Below are 26369 nucleotides of genomic sequence, written 5' to 3' on the forward strand. Positions count from 1 at the left end.
AAAAAGTAAGACATAGGGGAACTGGGAACAAATAGTAAATAGGGATCAGATGTAGATTCCAAGAGCATACCACCAATGTACTCAAGTTTGAGATCACCTATAAGTCTCATCCGGACACAAGCACAACATCCAACAAAGAGGAATACACTCAAATGCTTACATAATTTATACACTCAAAACAAAAATAATAATACGTACATAACAGAGAGATGCTTTAAAAAGAAAAACAATACCATCTCCCAAAACAGTAACTATACATTTGACTGTTTCCCTCCCAGCCAGGACAAAACCAAGTAATCTCATTCCAAGACAAAGGCAGACAGCATATTATTGGAAAACAGATAAAAGTGGATTAAAGACAGTGTCTCCCTGCCCGCTATGGAAGGTCAGGAACCGCACACAGCAAGTATTTAGACTAATTTGTCATACAAAGACAAAATACACAACCCGCTGGATCCTGTTTGGTTTTTAAGGGTTTTACGGCGCTTGTGACACATTTAGGTCATATCAGGAAGAATAGACTGCTGCTGGGACCAATGACTGTAACATACTTCTGCGGGCCATCCCCACTGGCACTGGTCTTGCCAATTCTAAGGCAAGGCGCTTGTGACCACATCAGCAAATCAAGGACCCCCCTCAGCTAATTTAATATAAGTGACAAAATAAGTCAAAACCAAATCCATGTGCAGCAGAATGTTAAATAACACGATTGAAAACAAAACACATAAGGTTTCTTTTAAATTCAGACTGTTTCTGATTTATTTCTTTCAAGACATTGCTTTTCATAAATAACCTCTTCCCATGTCAAAACATAAGCAGACTGCCAGACCATGCAAGCACATCTGCCTAATAATTTCTTTTCCTTTTACTTTTAGAAAAAAAAATAATTGAAAATTGTCCATATAGAACTTTTTTTTAATGTGCCAGGCTACTACTTTGGATTACAATAATCGGAAAATTATTCTTATAATTTGAAACGTTTCCCTCAGTTTAAGCTTATTTTTTTAAAAAGAAGAAAACATGAAAAGACAGTATAAGGCTGCTTTTCACGACACCTTAATACATATAAACAAGCAGTGCTAAATTTATATCAATCGAGATAATCTTTGTGCACACAATAACTTTTTCAGAAAAAAAAAATAAAGAAAATAATATTTTGATTGTGAGGAATTTAGAAAAGATTCCGTAATTTAATTTTTTTTTTGGTGTGTTATTGAGACACAAGATAAAAATCCCAATACAATAACATGATTGGTAATAAAGTTTTGTGGAAGCATCCGAACAAGATGACCTCAGACCAACGAGCATTTCTTTACATCGTATAAAAAATAAATAATATAAATAAATCAAAACATAACACTAACTCTCTTTCCCTGTCTGATTTCAAATCTTACCATCTGCCCACAAAATTTGCCCAAATTAAAAATCCATCCCCCCCCCCCCCCCCCCCCCCCCCCCAGTAACTATGATACACTCACTTTGAACACTCGTAGGAAAGAGAAGAAAAAAAAACAAAAAAACAACCGCATTCAACTTCTAGTATGTTGAGCAGGGTTTTGGTCTGGTCGAAACAACTACCAGAAATCACCCAGCATCACCATACCCAAAGACACCAACAGCTTGCTAACTCTCCTCATGACAGGAAAAAATAAAGCAAGGGTTAAAAAAATGAGATTCTTTTTAAAGCAGGATTGTATATGTGTAACCATCCTAATTGTGCATAGGTGCTCAATCTATGTTCTTAAAATAAAAATATAAATTTGGAAGAACATAATATTATTTAAAAGTAATTCTCCCAAACACAACCCCCCCCACCAATAAAAAAATAAAACCCATAAAAAAAAACATCCAATTCAATCTGCCCAGATACATTCCCCTGCCATAGAATCTAAAGCGCCACCCTTTTGTTACTAAAATCAAATGAAAAATCCAAAATTTCAACTGCATCAACACTTTGGTAGTATCAGATTTTTGTTATATTATTCAACCCCCCCCCCCCCCCCCCCCTCCACCCCGAACAATAAGTATTAGTGTGTAATGTAACACAACTTAAGAATTGTCAACAACCCCACAAACCCATCCTTTCATCGAAAAAAAATTTTAAAAATCAGATATAATATAAGCCTCAACAGCCCAAATAAATTGGCCACAAAGGCGAGGCTAAATTTTTCAGATTAATGTAACATCAAGCGTTCATTGTAAATATAAAGCCTTTGACATTCTAAGCCTTTATCTTAGAGTGATGCCATTATATACACACTGCAGCTTATCCGGTAAAAATTAAAAAAATAAGTACATCAGGTAAATGTCCATCTGATTTCTGAATCAGAAAAGCATTTTAATTACACACTATCTGTGGATAAAAGAACATCCATCCCCTTTTTTAGACTGAATATTAACCAAGACTTCCCCAATCAAATGGAGCAATCTGACATTTAACAACAAAGACGACACTCAGATCCACTTGAAAATCTGATGTTAACTAGGTACTATTAATTTTATTCAGAGACATTCTGTAAAATAATCCTCTTGTACAAATAAATAAGACTAAATTTCCTAAGCAGCAGCCGCAATGTTTTCCGACTTATAAACCACCCTCTGAACTATGGGGACCTGAACGAGTTTGCCTGCACTAATTCACAAGATTACTTATCACTCAAAAGACAATTTTCCTCTTAGGGATTAATATATCATAAAGAGAGAAGAAGAAAAACCGGAGGGGACATTAGCCCAATACAACTGTATCAGTTGAACAAGGCAAAAGGATATTTTCTCGATTGAGAGAGAAAGATAGAAAAAATGAAGGAGTGAAATAAACAAAGAGAAATTTACTTTGACATAGAGATAAACGGGTAACAGACAAGGGTTGGTTCTCAATATTTCAAGTGTGAAATAATACTCTACAAAACGTCCCATAAAATTTTGCCAATTGGTATCACGGCAATATTTTTACTCTTCTGATTAAACAAAAGGAGGGAAAAACAATAAAAATATTTGTATACATACTTGTATTCTATCAACTCCCAACACGTTAATCATATTTTGATCTATAATATCTTCCCCATTAATCAACTAATTCCCATATGATGCAACTGCATAAAACAATTGACTACATATAAACTAAAATATACACATATTGTCCATAGACATCACACAGGACAACTGAAAACCGTATAAAAGCAGGGCCTCAGTTAAAACGACAGCTCCAGGTGGAGGCCCTACATCAATTGTCTTTTTGGGAGAAAAAATAATAAAATAAATAGAATTAAAAAGGGAATATTTGAAAGATTTGGATTCCATCAACATTAATCCATCTCAAGAATAAAGATAAAGATTCATGAAATGAAATAATGTTAGTTACTTTCTAACACTCCCTATTTGAGACCTTCAACATCCCGTGGTCAGAGTTTGCAAGATTCATTTTTCATAAAATCTAGCTCAAAAAGTTTCCAAAACTTGTACAATGCACTGCAGCACAAATTTTGTTTTCTATTTGATTCTGAGTTTGATGATATTCACATATCACCAAACCCCCGATAAGACTCAACAAATTGATGAAATACTAAAACCTTGCAAAGATTAATTATTCCCCCTGCTTCGATTTTGAAGTCTTTCAATAAAAATAAGAGACTAAATCCTCAGTGTCTAAAATTAGACGCATGCAATGACGTATCACAATTGTGACAAAGCAAACCAGTTTACATGTCGCATGCAATGACGTATCACAATTGTGACAAAGCAAACCAGTTTACATGTCACATGCAATGACGTATCACAATTGTGACAAAGCAAACCAGTTTACATGTCACATGCAATGCTTAAATGCACAAAATTGAAATGATTCATGATATAATAACATTTATATTGTTCTGTCCTCCCAAACATGAACACAATGCAATTGTTTATCCCTGTATTTAACTCCATTACCAGAACAATGTTATTGAATTTTTTTGGACTTAAATAAAAAAAAAGAAATAAAAATGAAGGCAATGAAAAAAATGCAATTGTTTTAAATGTACAACGTGAGATGATCATTAGATGGTTTTAAAAAATATCAACAAGGCCACATGAACCAACTGGTGTGAGATATTGAAAAAGGTGTTTGCTTTATCAGATTACAAAAGGAAACAATAATTTATAAAATTACAAACTATCTGGTTACCATCTTCAATTTAGAGCATGGATATATGCATGATATTGCACCTTCTGATATTTTAGATGGGTGTCTTTTCCCCTCAGTCATAGAAAATGGTTAAGCACACAGAGGCACGTTATCGTGCACACACACATGCATCGCTAGACGGGGTGCTGGGGCAGAAAACCCGTAATTTTCCATACACCGAGAAGATACTTATAGTTTTGAGTCAATTCCGTACCATGAACAAGTATAGAAAAGCAAACAAACCAGTGATGTGTTGTGTAAAGAGAAGAAAGGGTTTTGGGACCCAGCCTGGAACAAATGTGTACCCCATCATCCTGGTTATTTCCAGTAACATATCTCACACATTCATCAATACAGCTCATATTAAAATTTTTTTTTTGCAATATGAGATTTTGTTTAAAAATGCCCCGATACGATAATAATAATAACAATAGATATAAAAATGTATAAATGTATAATTTTGTTTTGGTTCATTGTTAACTGTGAGCCTTAACGCTTCTTCACCTCAACGAGATATTTCTCTCACATCATTGTGGAAACCTAGGAGGAGAAACAAATTTTATGTTACTTTTTCTTAATTCTGTGAAAAATAATTTAATCATGGTTGACAGCAACCACCGAATTTTCCAGGAAAACCTAAGTTCCTCGCTTGAAGTCAAGAGCATAATAACACGCATTTAAAAGTACATGTAATATATAAAAATCAACCATAACACATTGTCTTGTGGGAATTTTGTAGTCAAACGTGATGGATACAACTTATTCTTACATCAACCACTGATATGTTATTGAATAGAGTTACTGACGAGGCAGGTCACATTGTTCATACAGTAGTGATTATATTCAATAGTAGCCTGGCAGAAAAGCTTACTTCAAGCATGTCATTACAAATCAGCCTGACAGTTTAAATTCAGAATTACCGATAGAAAGTCGAGAACAATTAAATTATCAGGAGAAAAGAAAAAACACAATGGAACTCTGAGGAAAAAAATAAACAATTTCCAGAGCCCAAACACCACATAAAATAAACACGATGAAAACAAAAAGGAAAAAATATTTTAAAAAGTATACATGATAAAAGTTACCAGTACAACTAACAATCAGGAACATGGAATTTTTTTTATTAAAAGTCATGAAATAAACAAAATAATCTTAAATCATCAGGGCAACATTCGGCTGTGAACCAGATAATGTAATTCATATGAGTACACAACTTCTTAAAAAAAGAAAGTCTTTAATCCATCAAAGTAATATTTAATCATTTTTAAAAAATGTGTATAAAAATTGTCTTATACTGCCTGTGGGCAGTCACTATACACAAGTAATATCAGAAGAGTCAGGATAGCTTATTTAATAATATTTGACTGACTAGAATGCAAAGAAGTTTATAATCATTAAAATGCCTGCCCTGATTCAGTTGATGCAAAAAATAAAGTAGTGGGGCTTTCTGTGCTAAAACAATATAAGTATATTGGAATGTCTTTTTTTGCTATTAGCGAACGTTGTTTTTCTTTGCTCCCACCATCGCTGCCTCCAGTAGCAACCAATATCTATAACTGTAAAAAGCTTACCACAATAGAGCCAATAAAGTGACAACTCCAACAGCCGGTAAGCATGTTATGGTTTAAATTCATTTTGTAATAGATCAATCAAATAGCACTTGAAAAACCATCACAAGTAATTCGAGCAATCAAGTCTCCACTGTTGTAAAATTTCATCTCAGGAAATGTTTCAAATGAAGCACACAATATCAAGATGACCTTCATTCACGACATGGCTAATTCAAAGAAATGAAAAGATAGCAGCAACTAAAAAATAATCCGCGTAATTCTCCTTGAGCAATGATTTATCTCTGTACATTCCAATGCTGTTTGTATACCAATGTGGCAAATGAATTAACAAATAAAAGACTTCATTCCAAAACAAATGAGTCTGTGAAAGCTGCTAATGCATAGAAACAACAACTCAGCCAAACAATTTTCCAGTAAAATCCAAACACAATTTCAAAAAGTTTTGAAAGAAATCATCGCTTCAGTAAAAAAAAGATATTATACCCTCAATAAAAATACCATTTGACTGCACATGTATGAGACTGTGCAAACAACGAGTGGTTACTAATAAAAAATCTTTGCTGCCTTCATGGGATTACAAAAAAAAAAAAAATTAAAATAGGATAAAAGAGGGTTTTATTTTACCCTCCCATATTCGTATCGTTTATCACATAATGTGTGACAGTATTCAATTAACAAAGTTTAAAATAATAAGCACCATTTGAAGAAAAAAGTGAAGACACTTGACAATTTAGCAAGCATCTTATTCAAAATGTTACTCGGTGACCCACTCCCAATATCACAAGGCAACAACTGTATATTTACAACAATAGCTGGAGAGCTGGACTTCATGACGGAATAAAACTTCTTTCAAAACAGATGAGCAGTGTTTTGTGAGATCTAGCCCAACAGACATATCAAATGATTTCTCCAGAAAACATTGTAGAAAGATCATGGAACAGCTTTTGGTACAGAAATAATTCAACATTCATAACCTTCAGTAACGTGGTGGGAACTTGTGACACGAGGAATATAGAAAAAGATCTCTTGAGCTTGAACAAATTAATATTTGGTTACACAGATGCAGAATGTTTTAATAAATTTGAAAACATTCATTATTATTAACTACTACATACAACCTTGTATTCAATAACTTCCATTAAGTAGAAACTTAAAAGACATTCAGCTACACAAAGCTAAAATTACCTTCAAATGATCTTCAATTCGACACTTAAACAAGTCTGTACATACAGAGTTGACAAATGAACATTTCAAGCCTCAGATCTACTTTATTTCATGAATTGTTGCATGAATGCTTTATTCTTCAAATTTGGGTATTTTTAAAGTTGCCATGGAGCCATGATGATGCGACCAAAATTATGATGAAATGTACTCATCTTATGCCTTACATATTTTCAACAGTAAACGATGATCTTAGACTGTTTCATCTTTACTAGAAAGGCACTTGACCCGACACAAGTACTGGGAATCAAAGTTTTCTTCTTATTTTTCATTTCAAACTGAATTTTATCCATCATTGGTAAAATAAAAAGGGCTATTATGCCTTCAAAATCATGCCAAATATATATTCAGGCATCTCTTAATGATGATATATTGTAATGAAACATTTAAATCATTAAATTTGAGAGAGAAAAAAAATTAATTAAAAAATAAAACAACATAATAATAATAAAATAAATGACTTATGTACCAATAAGATGGAATTTCATTGAAACAGATAGAAAATGTATGATCTTCAATCTGCATACAAGCCTGAATGGAAAGGAGAGGGGGTGGGGAGAGAATAAATGGAAGAATATAAGTGTAGGTGGAGAACCTACTTTTAAAAACACTTTGGTACTATAAGCTCGTGAAAATTTGTACTTCATATCTCAACTACGGTTTTTACGTTTCCGGTTCCATTAAAACAATAAAGCTCTATTCAATACAGGGCCTTTACAATAAAAATTAATGTTTAAAGGAAAAAAAAAAAAAAGAAAAAAAAGAGAAAGATTGGATGTTAATGGAGCAATAAAATTGCACCAAGTTTTATCAAAGTTTCGTACTTCACACCACTGGTTCTTGCCGACTGTGTCCCTGGAATTCAATGAACAAGCATTGGCTATCCACTTAAGCAAATAACTGCAAGAACATTTAATAATAGAATTCATAATCATTTCTTATAAAAAGAGCATGTTAGGGGTAGTGGTGGTGTTATTGTCCAACTACCAACAGAATGCCATCGTCAAACCTTCCAAAACTCTAGCCAGAGAAATAAAATCATTTCATCTTATTTCACTCGCCAACTCTATGAAAAGGTTCTTGTTGAGGCAAGCATTCTTCGAAGACAAAAAGTCTTTAACTACCCCACCAGTCCTTGCCAGAATTGTTGTTGTAAGTCCCGCCATAACTTCCACCGTAGTTGTATTGCCCAGCTGGGTGGCCAGGGAAATGGTTGTTGAACATGGGCTGTCCGTTGAAGTTTGGCTGTCCATTGAAACCCATTCCACCTTGTTGGTAATTCTTGACAGGCTGTTTCTGCTGACGATAGTCACGTCCACCAAAGCCAGTGCCTCCATATTTGCTGTAAAAGTTCAATGTAATGTAATACATTCAGGTATGGTAAAGGAAAGGATAATGGCAAACAGAAATCGAACATACATTACCGCGCTTGCAAGACATTAAGGTCATATCAGCGCTGGTAAAAAGGAAGAAAGTAGGACAGTAAAAAGTTCTAGAATTACAATTAAAGCAGCTACGAAAAGGTAAGACAAAGGGGAATTGGTTCAAATAGGAAACATGTAGATTCCAAGAGCACATTTTCAAAGTACTCAGTTCGAGATCACCTAAAAGTCTCATCCAGCTACAAACACAGGTCCCCAATATATATGCTAAACAAAAAATAATACAGTACATAACAGAGAGATGATTTACAAGACAAAAAATATCATCTCCCAAAGCTCTAAACATATATATGACTGTCTTGCTACCAACCAGGGCCAGGACAAAACCAAGTAATCTCATTCTAAGACAAAGACAGAAAGCACATTGGAAAACATATAGTGGGATAGAAGACTCAGTAAGTGCATCCATGCCCACTACGGGAGGTCAGGAACCCCACAAAAAAAAAAAAAAAAAAAAAAAAAAAAAAAAAAAAAAAAAAAGAAAGAAAGAAAGAAGAAAGAAAGAAAGAAAGAAGAAAGAAAGAAAGAAAGAAGAAAGAAGAAGAGAGAAGAGAGATAGAGAGAAGAGAGAAGAGAGAATAGAGAGATAGAGAGAAAGAGAGAGAAGAGAGATAGAGAGATAAGAGAGATAGAGAGAGATAGAGAGATAGAAGAGATAGAGAGATAGATAGTAGAGAGAGAGATAGAGAGATGAAGAAGAGAGAGAGAGAGAGAGAGAGAGAGAGAGAGAGAGAGAGAGAGAGAGAGAGAGAGAGAGAGAGAGAGAGAGAGAGAGAGAGAGAGAGAGCGTTTTTTAAAATGTCTTTAAGGGTTTTACGGCGCTTTCAACACATTTAGGTCATATCAGCGCCAGTAAAAAGGAAGAAAATTGGATAGTGAAAAGATTATAGATGTACAATTAAAAGGACTTGAGGGAAAAGTAAGACAAAGGGGAATGAATCAAGTAGAGAACAGATATAATTTCCAAAGACACACTATCAATGTACTTAGCTTGAGATTACCTAAATGTCTCACCCAGACACCAGCACAAGATCCCACAAAGAGGAATACACTCAAAATAACAAATATAACAATACAAATGTTTCTTTTGAAATTACCCTTTTCCTCCACGTTTGCTTGTGTTGAAATATCTACCATCCACTGACATAGATTCCAGCCATGAAGGGACATCTTGGTGAGCTTCAGAGAGCAAATCCATCAAATCCCTCACAATATTCTTGTTCTTCTCATTCAGGAAAGATGTGGCCAATCCTTAAAAAATATTTTTTTAAATAATAAAAAAGTGTTCCTTTCATCATGAAATGTCATGAGAAACCCAGACTGTTATATTCACATCAACGCCTGCTGACATTCAATACCGATTATCTATCAAATCAAAATTTGTTTCATGATGTCAAAAGCTTTTTTTAAAATTTGTACTCGGTAAGAGTGAGAAAATTGGGGGACTTATGGATCAAATTGTCATTATATTTATCTTCAGAAATTGTCACAATAGTAAGGAAATTGAGGAAATCACTATCTTCTCTAGCCATATTTAAATAATTCTCTCACCATTCTATTTACAGCCTGATTTTCCTTCTGACATAATAAGTAAATAAGTCTGTGTTTAAAAGAAAGATTTATCTTCTGGCAAGAGAATAACCAAATTTGATTCCATGAAATAGATTCTATCATAACCTATTATCAATCTTACTCACCAAGGTTTCCAACACGTCCAGTACGGCCAATCCTATGTACATATTCTTCAATATCACTTGGCAAGTCAAAGTTGATGACATGTCTAACATTAGAAATGTCCAGACCACGAGCAGCAACCTGAAAATGATGGATTTTGGATAATAAAAATGGCTCTAATTCGAAGCAGCACTATTGTCAAAATCTTCATAAAAACAATCAAAATCAAAAAATAAAAACAAATTTAAAAAATTAAACCTTGTCCTATTGGAATGAGATTGTTAGCGGTTACTACTCAGAATCAATGTGAACAATGAATACCATTAATTCATGACAAGTGAAAAGGTTAGCAATATCAAGTTCACCAAATGACACTAGCTCAGCCTCAGGAAAAATGACAGAGCCGATCTTAAGTTTATCTGAATTTAAAAGAATTCAAGAATGAATAAGACAAAAGAAAAATATTGAAAGAGGGCTTTACATAAAAAATATGCTTACAATTTACATAGCAACTACTCGATTACAACAGATAGCAAGAAGATAACTCCAATCTCTACCAAACAAAATTTCAGTCAGACCAAATAAGAAGGGAATTTTCACTTGTCATGAACCTGCACACTAACTCTGCTATTGCCAAAGTTAAACAAAGGAAGATTCAGCATGGTGAATTGGCTACAAACAACACAAAATATGACATGTCAAATTGGGAGTAAAGAATAAATATGATGTTGGAAATACATAAAGTCGAATTAACATTGGGAAGTTAAAGTTGCTATGGAAAACATTCAAACACTGAGAAAGTGCGTTTTTACACTCGTATGACATATTATACTAATATAAGCACACTCACAGCTGTTGCTACAAGAATGGGTCTCTCGCCATTCTTAAATACCCTCAAGGCATCTTCTCGCTCTCTTTGAGAACGGTCACCATGAATACTGGTTGCTGGATAACCTTCTCGGAGAAGGAATGCTTCAAGAGCGTCTGCCCCTTTCTTGGTCTCAACAAACACAAGAGTCAGAGACTCTGGACCTGAAACATGAAATACAAATATTGAGGAATACAATCCAAGAACTATCAATACGAAAGAGACTTTAAAATAAAAGCCCAAACTTTGGTTTATTGTTGCAATACTTTTAATACAAATATTTCAAACTCAAATAATTTAGTACTTGTGTTTTATATAACTTCATTAGTATATTGCCAAAAATTCAACTTAGGGAAATTTTTGCAAGGATGTCAAAAAAGGAAAGGAAATATATAATTGTAAAATTGAATTCTGTGTATTGCTTTATTTTTCAGACCAAGGGTCAATGGGTATTTTCGATGTTAAAATTGTCTTTCTGTGCCTTTAGAGCACAGTCCACTCCCGATAATTGCAACATTTAGTTAAAGGCAACATTTTCCAGGAAAAGGAATTCTATATAAAAGTCATTGATTAATTGCAAACAAACTTCGGTTAATCGCAACAAATCACTGATCCCAAGGGTTTGCAATTATCCAGAGTGGACTGTAATATATTCCCAAGTCATAAAAGCATGGGCTTTTAGCATTAAAAAAAAACATTGACAAATTTGTCAGATTAATGTCAGGAGAGAAGATTGTAATCACCATTATAATCACCTGAAGCGTTGAGTAGATCCAACAAGAAAGAACGCTTATCTGGTTCCTCCACCCAAACCACCTTCTGGGTGATGTTTTCACTTGTACTGCCAACACGGCCTACTGCAAGGAAAATGTAGTTCTCCAGGAAGTCCCTGGCAAGGATCTAAAAACAGAAATAGAATGTTAATCATTTCCTTAGCCAAAAAGGCCAATATAACTGAGAGATGAAAAACTAAATAAATAAATAAATTCAAGCAATATATGGATGTTTGAATACAAACAAACAAGTGACATTTTAAAATATGACTCATATAAATACAGATATCGACTTATGAAATTCAAACAAAAAAGAAAGAAAAATAACTACCTGTATTTCTTTGGGGAAGGTAGCAGAGAACATGTTTGTCTGCCTCTTGCCAGATGGTGGCATATTGTCTTTCTCTACAATGCGTCTGATTTGAGGCTCAAATCCCATGTCCAACATACGATCTGCCTCGTCGAGAACCAGGAATCTGGAGTAAGATAAGCAACATTTTTAAAAGACAGTGACAATAATCTAAAATTGATTTGGTTTCGTCCTGTTATCTTTACCTTCCTCAACAAGAGGTCTAAAAATGCAACTGGATAATTCTACTGGAGATATATTTAAAACAGGGAGCGGGAGGATATGAGCACCTAACGATATACGATTCCTGATGCTTTTGGAATTTCTAACAAGTTCCCAACAGCACAGCGAACTTGAGCATTGCCCGGGAATGAGATTTTAAATTTCATAAAAAGAGGTTATTGTGAGCCTTTTAATCACACCCCTCCAACAACCTCTTTTTATTGTCTTTTGGTTGCCTGACGTGCTGTGTATTGACAATTTAACTTTCAGAACAACTATCAGTGTGATTGAGATATCATTACTATAACTCAGTACTGATGGTGACAAAAAGGGAAAAAGGAAGAAAATTATGAATGGTTTAATTTACGCCACACTAACCCCCCAATTTTAGAACCATTGAGATGATAGACTACTCTAGCTATCTTCTGGATAGTGGGGAAGCTGCACCAGTTTGTTCCACCACACATCAAATATCTCAAAAATCGCAGATTTCCGCGGAAAACTATCAGCACTGATAACTGCCATTTTCCCCAAACCCCAGTAAGGAGAAGCTAACCAACACTTTGAAGCCCTGAGCACAATGCAATTTTCAAAAGATGGCTGTAACATAGATAGCCCAAAGCTTGGAAGATCTAAAAGAAAAACAAGCTTTAGAAACGAAACCATAAAGCATATCTCCACCATAAATTCAATGAGCTAATGGTGAGAAATCAAAGCCTCGTTACTTTCAGTGGGCACAAACGATTCCTTTGCCACAATTTAATGTTGACTTACTATTGAATTTAGACAAATCATTTATGTAAGCGAACCTGAAAATCCCACCTAACCAAGACATGAAATCAAAGCCTCTTACTTCGGCTGAAAATCATAACTCAGTGACTGTTGGTCAAGACTGTTTTCTCCAATGAAAGCACAATTAAGTTTTTAAAAAGAACTCACTTGCAATTGTCCAAGCCGATTTTGCCTCTTTCCATCATATCAACAAGACGACCAGGAGTGGCAACCAGCAAATGGCATCCCTTGTCAAGATCACGCATTTGAGCTCCAATATCAGCACCACCGTACACTACACAGGGCCGCACCATTGAACGGTAAGCAAACTAATATGGATAAATGAGAAAAAAATTTTTTAAAGAGAAGGGCAATGATAGATAAGATAGAGCAAGTCAATTTTAAAAATTGACCTTCCTCTTATTTACTTCAGGCCTGTAAATGGTCGGAACTTTTTGAACACGCAAAAATAGACACAACAGGACAAAAATATGGATTAATCAATAAACACAACACAGATATGACACGTCAATTGACTAGTCAAATCATGTCACTTTCCCCAACTTATTTACAATTAGGTCTTTATTTTATGGTATCAAAAAAAAAAATTTAAAAAAATATCCCAATTATTTGAGAGAGTACCCATATTTGTGGGCCCAGGTCTGAGTAAGTTGTAAAATGAAAGGAAGAGAACAATTCCTACCCTTTTGAAGGATGTGTATCTAGTGCTTGACACGGGAAGCAGCGTATTTTCGCTCCTGTTTGTTTGTGTTAGATTTTTACGCTGATTCTTTCGTTTATTTGGATTAATTCTTATAAAAGAAGAAGAAGAAGAAGAAGAAGAAGACGAAGGAAGAAGAAGAAGAAGAAGGAAGAAGAAGAAGAAGAAAGAAGAAGAAGAAGAAGAAGAAGAAGAAGAAGAAGAAGAAGAAGAAGAAGAAGAAGAAGAAGAAGAAGAAGAAGAGGTGGTGCGGCGTTTGAGAGCTTTCAAAGAAGAACATATATTTCGCATATTTTTTCCTCGTCTGACATCTAGATGGAACCAATGAATCCAAGGAAAGAAAAAAAGAGAGACGAGAAATGCATGTGTGTCGGTAGCAAAAGAGAGAGAAGCAGCTCGACAATTCTGTGCGTGCTAGTTATTTACTGACTAGGGGTGTGTTCGATGACTCGCGCAAACTTGGCAACCCTCTCTCGCTGGTTGTGGCACAGTTGCCAGGCAGTGAATACATCCACGACGAGCGGAGCGTGTAACTGGCAAGATAATATAGCTAACTGATAGACGGCCTAGTTTTGTTTTTTTGGTTAAGTCGGCATTTGAAATGGAATAAAATCCGATTTTTTCGAGGAACGAAATAAAACCCTTTTATTTTATTTTTTATTGATTCTGTTCTGTGACGTTACGAATTCTATTTTTACCATTATATTTTAAAATTTTAATATTAGCACTTATAGAGCAAAATCGTACTGTCGGAAATCTGACAATAGTCGGAAGATTTACAGGCCTGTTATTTATATTCACAACTGCTAAAACAAAGCAAATGTAAAGAGGAGATGAAAATCAATAGTGAAATACACAAGGTTTATGTTGATTCCTGGCATGTCTCTACTTCATTCGTAAGAGCGGATGGCAACTCATTAAGAAATCAATTGGTACCGTACATCATATCAGGGGTTAATCTATAGAGTCTATACATTTAATGTCACGAAAGGATAGCATAGAAAAAATAAAATACAACTGCATACCTTCCTAGCCTCATCATAGATCTGTGAAGCCAACTCTCTGGTTGGAGCCAAAATCAAAGCAAGTGGGAACATCTTCCTTCTGCCATGCGTGCGATTTGGGGTCTCACTCGGGCCCATTTCATAGATTTGGTTCAAAATGGGCACTAAAAAGGCAGCTGTCTTTCCAGATCCTGGAATATACAACAAAATATTCAAAATAAACTAAATGAAGTAATACACGAAGTGATGTAAAAGTGATGAAAGAATTTGCAACACACATACATACACATCCAAATGTTTAATGTACATACCAGTTTGAGCACAAGCCATCAGATCTCTTTTTGCCAGAATAATTGGCAGAGCAAACTTCTGAACAGGTGTGGGTTTTGTATATTTGCTGAGAACAATATTGTTGCGGATAATCTCTCCCAAATTACAATCTTCAAACTGAAATAAAAGCATGAAAAGCATATATTTATAATAAGCAAACCATTTCAACTTGAAAAAAACAAATACATATATTTTTTTTTAATACAGAGAGAATAAATAAAAACACAAATGAAGCCAATGGAAAGTCCATAAACTCCAATGTGATTTTCTTATACCATTAACTGTTTGGGGAAAGAAAGTCAATACCCATGTATTATCATATACTCAATGTAATATGTATTGGAAAATCAACTGAGCTTGCAAAAGGAAGAACCATTTACTTTGGTGTGTAAATAATGAGGCATGAAAACAATAAGAACAAGTGCAACAAAGGAAGATTTAGTACTTACGCTTTCAATGTGGGTTGGAGCATTATCACCTGAGGCTTCAACAGGAATGTCTTCATACTTGTCAAAATTGATTCCAGTGTTGTTGCCACCAAACAGTTCTCTGCCAAACAAAAAATGAATAAATATTTTAACGACTTCGGACTAATTGAATACTAGGTTCTGTTGTATTTAATACCCCATAAATTTGCAAAGTGGTTGAGAACCTTCTCCAGATACTTTACCAATATCAGACATTATTTGAATATAAATAATTTATAAATTATCAAACAAGGTCAGAAAACTTTCAAGACTCCTTCCTCCCCAAATGGGTAAAGATGGAGAAATGAGCAAGTTGACAACTTTTAGCACAATGAGTAATCACAGCTGTCCCATTGAAACTTTTTTCACATAGATGGAAATACACTCTTGGTGAAAACCTAGCGAGTCAAGTCAAGAGCAGATCTGCCTATGTGAAATGTTAAAATTTTTAGTTCACGAGATATTACAAAAAAGTAATTGACATAAATAACCTACATTATAAATTAACTATCATCTGAACTCAGTAAGATTAAATAACACATCTTTCTTTTCTACAGTATTGTAGTTAGAGCCAAATATTTCTAGTTCAACAATTTTTTGTTGCAGAGGTCAGGTCCACGAGAGTTTAATCAAACCATCCAATTTTTGATGATAGAAATCAATGGCTAGAAACTAAGTCAATTAAAAAATAACTAAAAAGATGACAAACAATAACTCACTGTTCAAGTCTGTTATTTCGTGGCTGTGGGGTGGACCAATCTGCTTGCCCATCACCACCATTGTCCATTCTGTAGTCCCATCTGTTGTAACCCTTACCACCCATGCGTCGTTCTCTCTCCCTATCCTCCAGCAAAACATCCCAACGGCCACCGGTAGGCTGGGGTGGGGCACTACCCTGACGCCCCCATCTATCGTTTCTGTAAAAGAAATTAAAACTAATTCAAAAATATGAAAAAATGAAAAATTCTTTCCGACACTTGCTTACCCCTAATACTGCAATGCAGTAAAGGGAATGACCTTGTGTCAAGCACTGAATGATTGAGGAAAAAAGTATGAGTTAAACAACCAATGCTGGACACAAAGAAAACTGTATAAAATTTATTTTTTTAAAATAAAAACAACAACTAGTTTATCAAAGTTTGCATTTAAGATATAATTGAGTTATTGAATGCCTCACCTGTCTTGATATTGGTAGCTTCCACCACCACGACCACCTCTGTAGTCATAACCACCACCCTGGTGTCCTCCACCCCTTCGGTTGTCTCGGTCATAATTTCCCCTATCATTGTACCTGCATAAAGGTAGAACACCATAGACAATAAAGTCTGTCACTATTCTATTAAGACAACTAGGACTGCCAAGATTAACACTACTAATTTCAAGAATATTAACCCAACCCAAGAACGTAATATGCCAAAATAATCTTTCTTGGCCTTCTGTTTGAATGAAGCTCAGTGTTTCTTCTGGTAGGCAGCATTACTATTGCCAAAGCTCATTTACAATTAGGAGAATAATAATGAAAAAAAAAAAAATAATAAAGATTTGGAAGCGAATCAACTTAAATGGCAAATTAATGACAAAGACAATGCAACCAATACCCACCCTCCTCTCATGTTGCCTCCATATCCACCACGGTTGTTATAGCCTCCTCTATCATTGTATCCACCTCTGTTTTCATAGTTCCCTCTGTCATTTGAACCTGCATATCAAAAATATTTGGATTAGTCACAAGCAGAATTATATTTAAATGAATTCAACGTCAAAACCAAGTGGTCTTAGGTACAGCCTAATCAGACAAGCTTTAAATTTTTGTTTTCAAGTAGGTTATCAAAGCTTGCAACACTCGTTTGAATAATTTAAGCATCAGGAAAGAGCAACACAATAGACTTGAATACAAATAATGTCCAATATAGGATAATCTCTCTACCATCTCTGAATATGATGATCAAACATGACTTAAACAAGTCAAAATGATGTAAAGTAAATTGTTGTTGAAATAAACATGTGTTTATCAAGATATATCAAGCAACATCCTAATTTATCAAATCATTTGTGAAAAAATAATGACCAACCATTCCATCTTCCATCATCATGTGAGGGTCCTTTCTGTTGGTTGTTCCACTTGCCCTGCATCTGTGGCATCGGCTGGTTTGGTAGCGCTGGTGGTGGCTGACTAAGGTTGGGCATAGCTCCGCGCAGATGGGGTGGGACATAGCGTCCTCCTAATTAAAAAAAAAATACAAAAAAAAAAAGACATAAATCAAAACAAAGTACACAGAAAGAAAATATACTATTTTCAAGTATCATATTCTGGAACACCAATAATATAAAAGCCTTTTAAAAATATGATTGGAAATATAATGGAAATATAAGACTAAAAGTTTTTGTTAAGCGGAAGATCAAAAATGAATAGGTGCCAACTATATGGCTATTATTTGTTGCTATGTTATCAAATCATTTTGAAAAACACTACATCAATTGCATTCTCCCAGATAAATGCATGGGTGCCAACGCCTGGACTTGCAAATAGGATGGAGCAAACCAATATGATTTGCAATTGTCATTATACAGTCATCAGCACTATGAGCCTCAACTATCAACATCACAGGTCTAGCAGCACGTGTGAGCACTACCCTTGATAATTATCATTAATGTCACAATGAATGAAAATAATAGCCATTATGTTAGTATATCTAACAAAGGTAAACTAAGTCAATCACCTTTGCTTCATTGTAATAATATATTGTCTCTCTAAAACCAGATGACTTACAGGAAGATATAACCAGAGGAAATATGAAAGAGATAGATATTTAGAGAGAGAGAGAGAGAGAGAGAGAGAGAGAGAGAGAGAGAGAGAGAGAGAGAGAGAGAGAGAGAGAGAGAGAGAGAGAGACTTCTCAGTATAGCTAATGAATTGATATTCTTTTAATTGGAAGGAAGTTGTGATGAATAATTCTATATTTAAAAAAAAAAACAACAAAACAAAAAAAAAAACAAATCAAAAAACAAAGAAAGAAAGAAAATTATAAAAAAAGAACAATGAAAAGGAAAGATGGAGAAGAAAAAAAAACCCAACCCAATAGCCACCTATAACACAGAAAAAAAAAGAAAAAAAAAAAGACCCATCTGTCCCAACCCCCTCCCTTTTGACAATCAACTAATCAAAGAACACCACTACTCTTGTGTACTTTTAACATTTGGTCCCAATCTGTTCAGGCTGACGTCATGAAAACAGGCGTGCCACCAAAATTCAAGCAACTGAGCACACGTGTCAAATAATGACATGGTGGTGACATGACAGACAACTATTTTTTCGCGGCTAATCTTCACCAGCTAAACAGCTCAATACAGCTAGATATTTTGATTCTTTAGGAAGAAAAAATAAAAGAAATGATCACTTACCAGCAAAACTTCCTTGACCATTAAGGTCCATTCCAGCAAACTGAAAAAATAGAAAAAGTTCATTCTCAGCTAGGTTCTTTGATAATGCTAGTTCCACGACCACATATTTCTGGTCTTTCGTTATTTTGATCACTACGGAATTGATCTATGTAAATGCTAACTTTGGTATCATTTTCAAGGCATGAAAACATGCTTTCTTACTTTAGGAGATGGTGAAGATAATTACACATATTGTATTAACCAACATGGAAGTAACTTACTTAACTCTACTTCACACTCTTAGCATTGTTAGACGAGCTATGGATATCTCTTCCAAATTTTATTAAACTTAATTAACTTTATTATTTCATTTAAACTCACCATCAACACAATTTTTGAAGACAAGAACCTCATATTTTTAGCACTTTATACTTTATACTCCAGATAAGTTCCATTCTTACCATACATAAAAATAAAATAAGACAAACCATTGTCAGACCTTATTTAACACGATGTTTGACATTTATATTTGCTATGGATTTCTTGACACATTTGCGACATAAAGCGGACCAATTAAGGGGGGACCTGTAGTCATTTTTGGTTAAAAAACATTTTTTCGGCCAAATTAGGCTAGTCCACTTTTCAGGTAGTTTAATTATTCTAGAACCCTAAAATATAATGACAATTTCATATTTTCAATTAAAAACGTGTTTTTGATGCAGTTTTATAACGTAGGTATCCACGTTTTATTTTCTAAAGGTCTATATTGTCAAATGTTTGGGTCTTGACAACAGCTATTCAAAGCCTATCCACCCGGTCATGGCGCATATCGATGGAAAGCTTAGCCATTTCTCTTTTTCAATCTGGCAACATCGACATCATGATTATAAACATGAATTATCACAAGGTCAAATAGTGAATACCATTTATACAATGTCACGAGCTCTCATTGGTTGATTTGAGAGGTCAGGTCACGGTGCGTCTAAATTTAGTAACAAAACATGATTCCGATCTAAATTTATCCTCGAACGTGGCAATAGTGACCCACAATGCACCACGATAGCGTCAATGGCCGCTCCCTGACTGTCCCTGCCTTTGTTTACAATATTATGAATTCATTAGCTTTTGGACCTCACTCATCGCATTACAAGTTGATTTTGATGAACTTTGGTAATTCTTCACTCTATTCAAGTCACAGAATACTCAGTTTACAAGGTAAGCATAAGAAATACACCACATTTTAATTTATTGCTTATTTTTATAACTAAACATGCCTTGTGAGATTGTGTGTTTGTTCGACTGTGCATCAGCTGACACACTCGTTGTTATCGCAAGTTAACTTTATTTTATGAAAAATAACAGGGCCAAACAATAATAAAATACTACTTTCCCCCTCTCCAAACAAAATCAGCCCTCCATGTCAGGCGATAAAACCTAGACCTGATCAGATGTTTCAAGGTTCGATTCCCAGTCAATATGTTTCCAAATTTGTCAAGATCAAGACTGTCAATAGTGTCAAGAGGGTTCGTGAAGTTCGTGCGACTCACAAGAAGAAAAGACATTCTCAGTCTCAGGATCAGGACCCTTTTAAAAAAATACTTTTCATTCAGTTATTGTAATTATCTTTATTTTGGCTGATACTGCATACATCGTCCACACTTTTCAATTTTTTTTCTTTGGAGGGGGGGGGGGGGGGGGGATTTATATCGGAAAATTGGGTATGGAATGTTATGTTCGAGAGATAGTGATAGAGAGGGAGAGAAAGAGAGAGTAAATATCTATATGATAGATAATGATAAGGTCTGTAGTGGTAGCAGTTTTAGTAGTGTTTGAAATGTCTAGGATAATGATAATGACAGTGTTAGATAATTTTTTTTTTTCCAAATTATTTATTTATTATTATTATTATATTATTATTATTATTATTATTATTATTATTATATTATATTTATTATTATTATTGTTGTTGTTGTTTTTAAACTTTAGCAATGGCATTGGCATATGTGCCATTTTCACTGCAGTGAATTTAATTTAATTTTTTGTTTTCATCGACAGCTAACATGAAAGAATTCAGTTGACTGTACTGGTGTCCTGACAATAAATAAAGATCTGGCTCAAGGGCTATTCTGGAAAGGTGTGTTGAGGCCCTCCTGTGGCAAACTGATCAACCAGCAAACCATCATCTGGGCCAGCACAGCAGAGTGTCTGCATGTACTTTTTGACACTGGTTAGTAATGTTTCCAAATCTACATAGCGCCTTTACATTTTTGATTAATGATCAATAAAGTAAATACTCATTTTTCTAAATGAAAATGATAAAACATCATTTGAAATGAATTACTACTGAATATATTAACTTAATAACAGAAAATTGTTTGTCGCCAAGAGTTCTGTTCTGTGGATGTAAAAACAATGAAATTTCAACTGTGTTGGTGTGAATGATGACCATTTTATTTATTGGTCTTTCTTTGACAGATGCATTTTATGTCAATGACTTATAATGTATTTCCAAAAATTGCTAATCAAATATCTCTTTTTTTTTTTTACCAACCAGAGCAAGATCAACCCTCTTTGTGGAACTACGGTACTAAAAAAGCGGTGGCAAACAAGTGGTGTTGATTTTTCCTGCATTGAGGCGAAAGGAATTTATTTCCAAGGGGTTTGGGAAAGCAAATTGCTTTTTATTCTGAGCTATATCTATTTGCATCATTTAGCTGTTTTATTGTCTAAAATAGAATTGATTTTGCAGTTAAAATTGACTAGATATCTAATTTTATATGACTTGTCTCTCAAGCAGCATTGAAAAATGAGGGTAGCGCGCCATATCATATTTTACAAAATCATATTTCGAGACTTTTTAATATATCTAGAAATCTCTTTATAATCTATTGTATACAGTAAATAATTAGTTTTTGTGATTACAATAATGAATTCATAAGATATAAATCATATTTGACCTCAAAATTATTTTATCTCTGAATACGGAAAAAATTGAATTTTATAGTATTTTTTTTTTTTAGGGGTATGCGTTAGCGAATCGATTATAAATTTTTAAAGTTTTCTTATTTTCTTGTCCTATAATGGTCATATTTTGAAAGTTTGATGGATCATTTCTTTCACTTGCCTGCAAAATCAGTCTCAATGTCAAATTATTAAAAAAGTTTGCGCTTTCTCAAATTTCCGATTTATGTCATTTTCTGATTTTCTAGCAATCCTATCTTATCCATTTTCCTTTAGATCATCTTCAAATTTATTCAGAATCTTTTCTATGATGTCGTTTACATCATGATGGAAGTTTTTGGGGGTAAATTAATATTTAGCAATTTTATAAATTTTTAAATTCATTTTTTTCTGTCGATACGCGCCAAATTTTCAGTCAAAATCAAATAAAAATTCTAAAAATGTTATTTTCCAGACTATTGATAAATTCTTCCATCACGATATAGCTATTTATGTGAGAAACATTGTGTTTAAATTTGAAAGAAATTTATATGCTAGTTTTTGGTGCATCTATGTTAGAAATTTTAGGATTTTACGTCTAATTTTAGCCTATAATGCCCTTAAAAATTTTATTTAAAAAATTCTGAGGTTTTTTTGGGTGTTTAACATCAAATTATACATCACATTATTAGTTTATGAGATTTAATTGATGAATTTTATAAATATAAAGCATATTTGATCGCTAAATTAATTTTTTTGTAAAAAACTGATATCATTCAATTTTTCCGCAAATTTTTTCTTAGGGGTATGGGTTAGCAAATCGACCATAATTTTTTCAGAATTTGATAAATGTACAAAATTTAACTGTTTTCTTGTTCCATATTGAATATACTTTGAAATTTTGATGGATGTTTTCCTTTGCTTGTCTGCAAAATTAACTTTATTATCAAATTAAAGACAAATTTTGCGTTTTCTCAAATCTCCATTTTGCGTCATTTTCTGATTTTCTAACATTCATATCTGGATCATTTTCCATCAGATTGTCTTCAAATTTGGTCAGAATCTTTCTTATAATGTGTTTTGTACCATGACGTAGGGGTTTTGAGGTAAACTAAAATTGAGCAGTTTTATGAATTTTTAAATCGAATTTTTACTGTAATTCCGCGCCAAATTTTCAGCCGAAATCGAAAAAAAATTCTTAAAAATTTATTTTCAGGACTATTGCTAAACCTTTACGTCATGGTATAGCTCTTGTTGTAAGAAACATTGTGTGTAAATTTGGAAGAGATCTATTCGTTGGTTTTGGCTGCATTACTGTAAGAAATTTTGGGATTTTTGGTCTATTTTTAGCCTATTTTTTCTCACTATGTCTAAAAAAAATTTTTTTTTTGGCTTTTTTTGGTGTTAATCATCAAATTAGACCTCCTACCACGTTAAAATAACAAGGGAATAGCAATATTAGCATTACAATCAAAAATGGATTTTTTACTACAGGCCCCCCCTTAATTAAATAAACAAAAACTTTCACACTTAGAAAACAAGCTTATATTCAGACCGTTAAAATCATACCCAACACTTGCATATTTTTCAATTGACACAAATTCACGGAATACAACACGTGGTCAAATGCATACTCTACTGAATATAAATAAGATGTACAACTGCTTGAAGATAATATAAATTAAAATACTTCTATTGCTTTGATAACTGCACCGTGAACAATCTTGTAAGTCTCAGGCATTTTTTAATATATAAAATGTATATCTTGATACGTAATCCGCAACAATCCAACTGATGAAAACAATTCCAACTTACTATAATGTATATTTCAGACAGGGAAACCAAAACCATAACTGTCAAAACAATAAAAAATGCGAGACAACGAGCATACATTGAGTAAATGGATGCTTCGCAGTTAAATTTTGCATCCCATTTTTGTCTCCATTCCATATTAAGATAGATTGCGAGAAGTGAGAAGATTTCAGATCCATGACCTGTGACCCCCAAAAGTAGCTTCATGCTGGAAGGCGCGATCATCATCGGTAGTAAAACCCATTAGCAGAAATTACTCATTTTCGGATTTCCTCCTGATGATCTTAAATTACCAGACTTACTGGATCATGGATTAGTAACTATTATTAGGCTTTCAAGATTACGTTCGTAAAAAAAGGCAATTAAACGATGGGCTAAATCTGTGTCACAATTCTCCCATGTGTGACAACTACTACTCATTTGTGAGCTGCAGGCTAAACCATGACTTAGTTAAATTGTGATATCTCTGGTGTTTATTTACAGTATTTGATAAACTCCAAAATAAAGGGCTTTGAAAGCTCTATAATTAGTTACAATTTCCGCTTTCATCTTTAATATAGCTGAGTTTTAGTGGGCAAGAAAATCAAGCAGTAATTTTTATTCATCAAAAAACACCCTTGAACTTGAAACATTAAAAAGAATAAAAATTCAAAACATTTTCCTTTCCAATAATACAATTTTCAACTATCAAAACTGCTTTGAGGATACCCTTTGAGTTTTCCATAAAATCACACTCATTTCAAAATATACCAAAGTAATAAACTGTCGTGGTGAGCACCGTTCAGAGTGTTTCAGAGGAATCCCCTTTGATTCAACCAGCTGGAGTCAAGTTTCAGACTGATTCCTATGGTAACTTTTGGGGAGTTTCTGAGGTATAAAATATTAAATAATTCTGCTTCTATATAACCCACAGACAAAATTGGTCAATTTTTAACACAACACCACCAAACATATAGCGCTAAAACAGTGTTTTTGTAACATTTCTTTGAATGCAGAGCATAGGAATGATGCTGGAAACTGGTACAAATCACTTTCCAAATCTTAAAAAATTTTCAACAAAAAAATCAATGGTAGCGTAAATTGGATTCAATAGTCTGATGTCACGTCGCCCATTGTGGTTCTAAACAAAGAAAATCGATACCTTTTATTCTTCATGCTGGCTAGAACTTTTCATGTCTTGTGATCAGAATGTATAAAGGTCAAAACAAGATCATATTTATGTTTTTCTCCTCTGGATACACTTTTATGCTCGGAGAAACATTTCATCGTTCCGATAGTTTAGAGCCAGTTACTAAGTTACCATGGGTCATTACGAGGGAAGTGACGTTACGACTGTTGAAGCGTATTACCAAGGACTGTGTAAGTTCATCAACTATGCATGTACTATTAACTGCCATGGGCAACGATAGTGATGAAGTGATGTTATTGCCACAGAGCAGAGTGGTTTACTCTCACTTTCTCTTCTTCGTCTGTCTCTCTCTCATTGTTGTTATTAATAATAATAATACTCTCCTTTTCTTTTCTTTCTCACTTTTAGCCATGGACAATGCCAGTTGGTAAATCATCAACTAGCTACTACTAACTGCCACAGAGCGATGTCAATAATATTAATACTCCCATTTTCACTCCACCCCCACTCTTTCTCTCTCCCACAAATTTTCGTTCTTCCTATCTCTCCCATTTCCTCGGACCGTGCCAGTCGGTAAATCATCAAATCTTAACTGCCACAGAGCATGGAGTGATACGTTAATAATAACACAGGGATGTAAATGCAAAGTTGAAAAAAATTCTGAAATTCTGCGAGCTCATTTCAATAGGCTAAACTCCAAGTGACACTCCAGGAATGAGGTGATAAATGGCCTTGTGATTGTGACATTTTTAGGACTTTTGAGTGATAAGTCTCAGAATAAAATCTAAATTATTTTGTTTATGGATGGATTTTAATGATTTATGTCTCCTTTTTGTCAGGAGGAAATACCATTATTTGGTGTTGGTCATGCTTAAATCAGTGCCCATTTAGTATTATTCTTATCTTCATGGATTAAACAGGGTTAAATTAGTTTGGGATACTGAAAAAAATCAGAATTTTGGAATTCTTAACTTATTTTCACTGCACGTAATCCAACACCTAAACTTTTATATCAAAATTATATTCAGGTCAAAATTTTACCCCCAATGACTAAATGAATCTGACAATAATAAAAACTCAAATTTCAACAGCCATATCATTACTAAGGCCAATTTTGAGATTGGAAAGATGGTCACCTCCCGATATTTATCATTCTCTCAGGCCCCAAACCCTTCTGCTAATAACAAAGGCAATAAGTACATTACAATTAAAATACTACATTAGGTTTAGAATCGTGTTAAAAGCCCTTTACTTTACTTTATTGGTGTAGCTTTCAATGAGAACAAACCAGAGATAGAAATTTCTCATAAAGACCAAGGCTAAGGGAAATGTATCTTCAGACTCATTATGACTGGAATGAATTGCAACACACAGGAATTACTTACAGAAACAGAAATACATTCCAATTGAGCCTTAGGAAGAAAGTGTAACAACAACTCAGAACTCAGTCATGAATACTCGATATGTATCCACCATCTTCTACTTTGATTCTGCAGCCCATGTTTTGCTTCCGGTAAACTAAAAATAAACCC

The 26369-nt window shown here is 34.1% G+C and overlaps 1 protein-coding gene across 6 annotated transcripts in view; it reads right to left on the reverse strand.

Annotated features, from left to right (window-relative positions):
* Positions 1 to 730: 730 nt before the first annotated feature.
* Positions 731 to 26369, reverse strand: part of LOC144956183 (ATP-dependent RNA helicase DDX3X-like) — a 35902-nt gene continuing 10263 nt past the window's right edge. Inside the window, exons 2-16 of one of the 6 annotated variants that reach the window (XM_078886590.1) lie at positions 18978 to 19017; positions 17648 to 17797; positions 17178 to 17274; positions 16753 to 16866; positions 16295 to 16492; positions 15558 to 15657; positions 15090 to 15225; positions 14800 to 14969; positions 13222 to 13382; positions 12043 to 12187; positions 11694 to 11838; positions 10921 to 11102; positions 10094 to 10211; positions 9494 to 9647; positions 731 to 8296 (exon numbers count right to left, since the gene is read on the reverse strand). In XM_078886590.1, coding sequence (XP_078742716.1) covers positions 8071 to 8296; positions 9494 to 9647; positions 10094 to 10211; positions 10921 to 11102; positions 11694 to 11838; positions 12043 to 12187; positions 13222 to 13382; positions 14800 to 14969; positions 15090 to 15225; positions 15558 to 15657; positions 16295 to 16492; positions 16753 to 16866; positions 17178 to 17274; positions 17648 to 17797; positions 18978 to 19017 — 2136 coding nt within the window. In that variant the 3' untranslated portion in view covers positions 731 to 8070. Of the gene's footprint in view, positions 8297 to 9493; positions 9648 to 10093; positions 10212 to 10920; positions 11103 to 11681; positions 11839 to 12042; positions 12188 to 13221; positions 13383 to 14799; positions 14970 to 15089; positions 15226 to 15557; positions 15658 to 16294; positions 16511 to 16752; positions 16867 to 17177; positions 17275 to 17647; positions 17798 to 18977; positions 19018 to 26369 lie in introns of all 6 variants that reach the window. The other 5 variants (XM_078886589.1, XM_078886588.1, XM_078886587.1 and 2 more) reach the window with 5 other exon arrangements.

Source organism: Berghia stephanieae, chromosome 10, assembly GCF_034508935.2.
Source record: "Berghia stephanieae isolate SIO BIC M18660-M18661 chromosome 10, UCSD_Bste_1.3, whole genome shotgun sequence".
NCBI classification, from domain to species: Eukaryota; Metazoa; Mollusca; class Gastropoda; order Nudibranchia; family Aeolidiidae; genus Berghia; species Berghia stephanieae.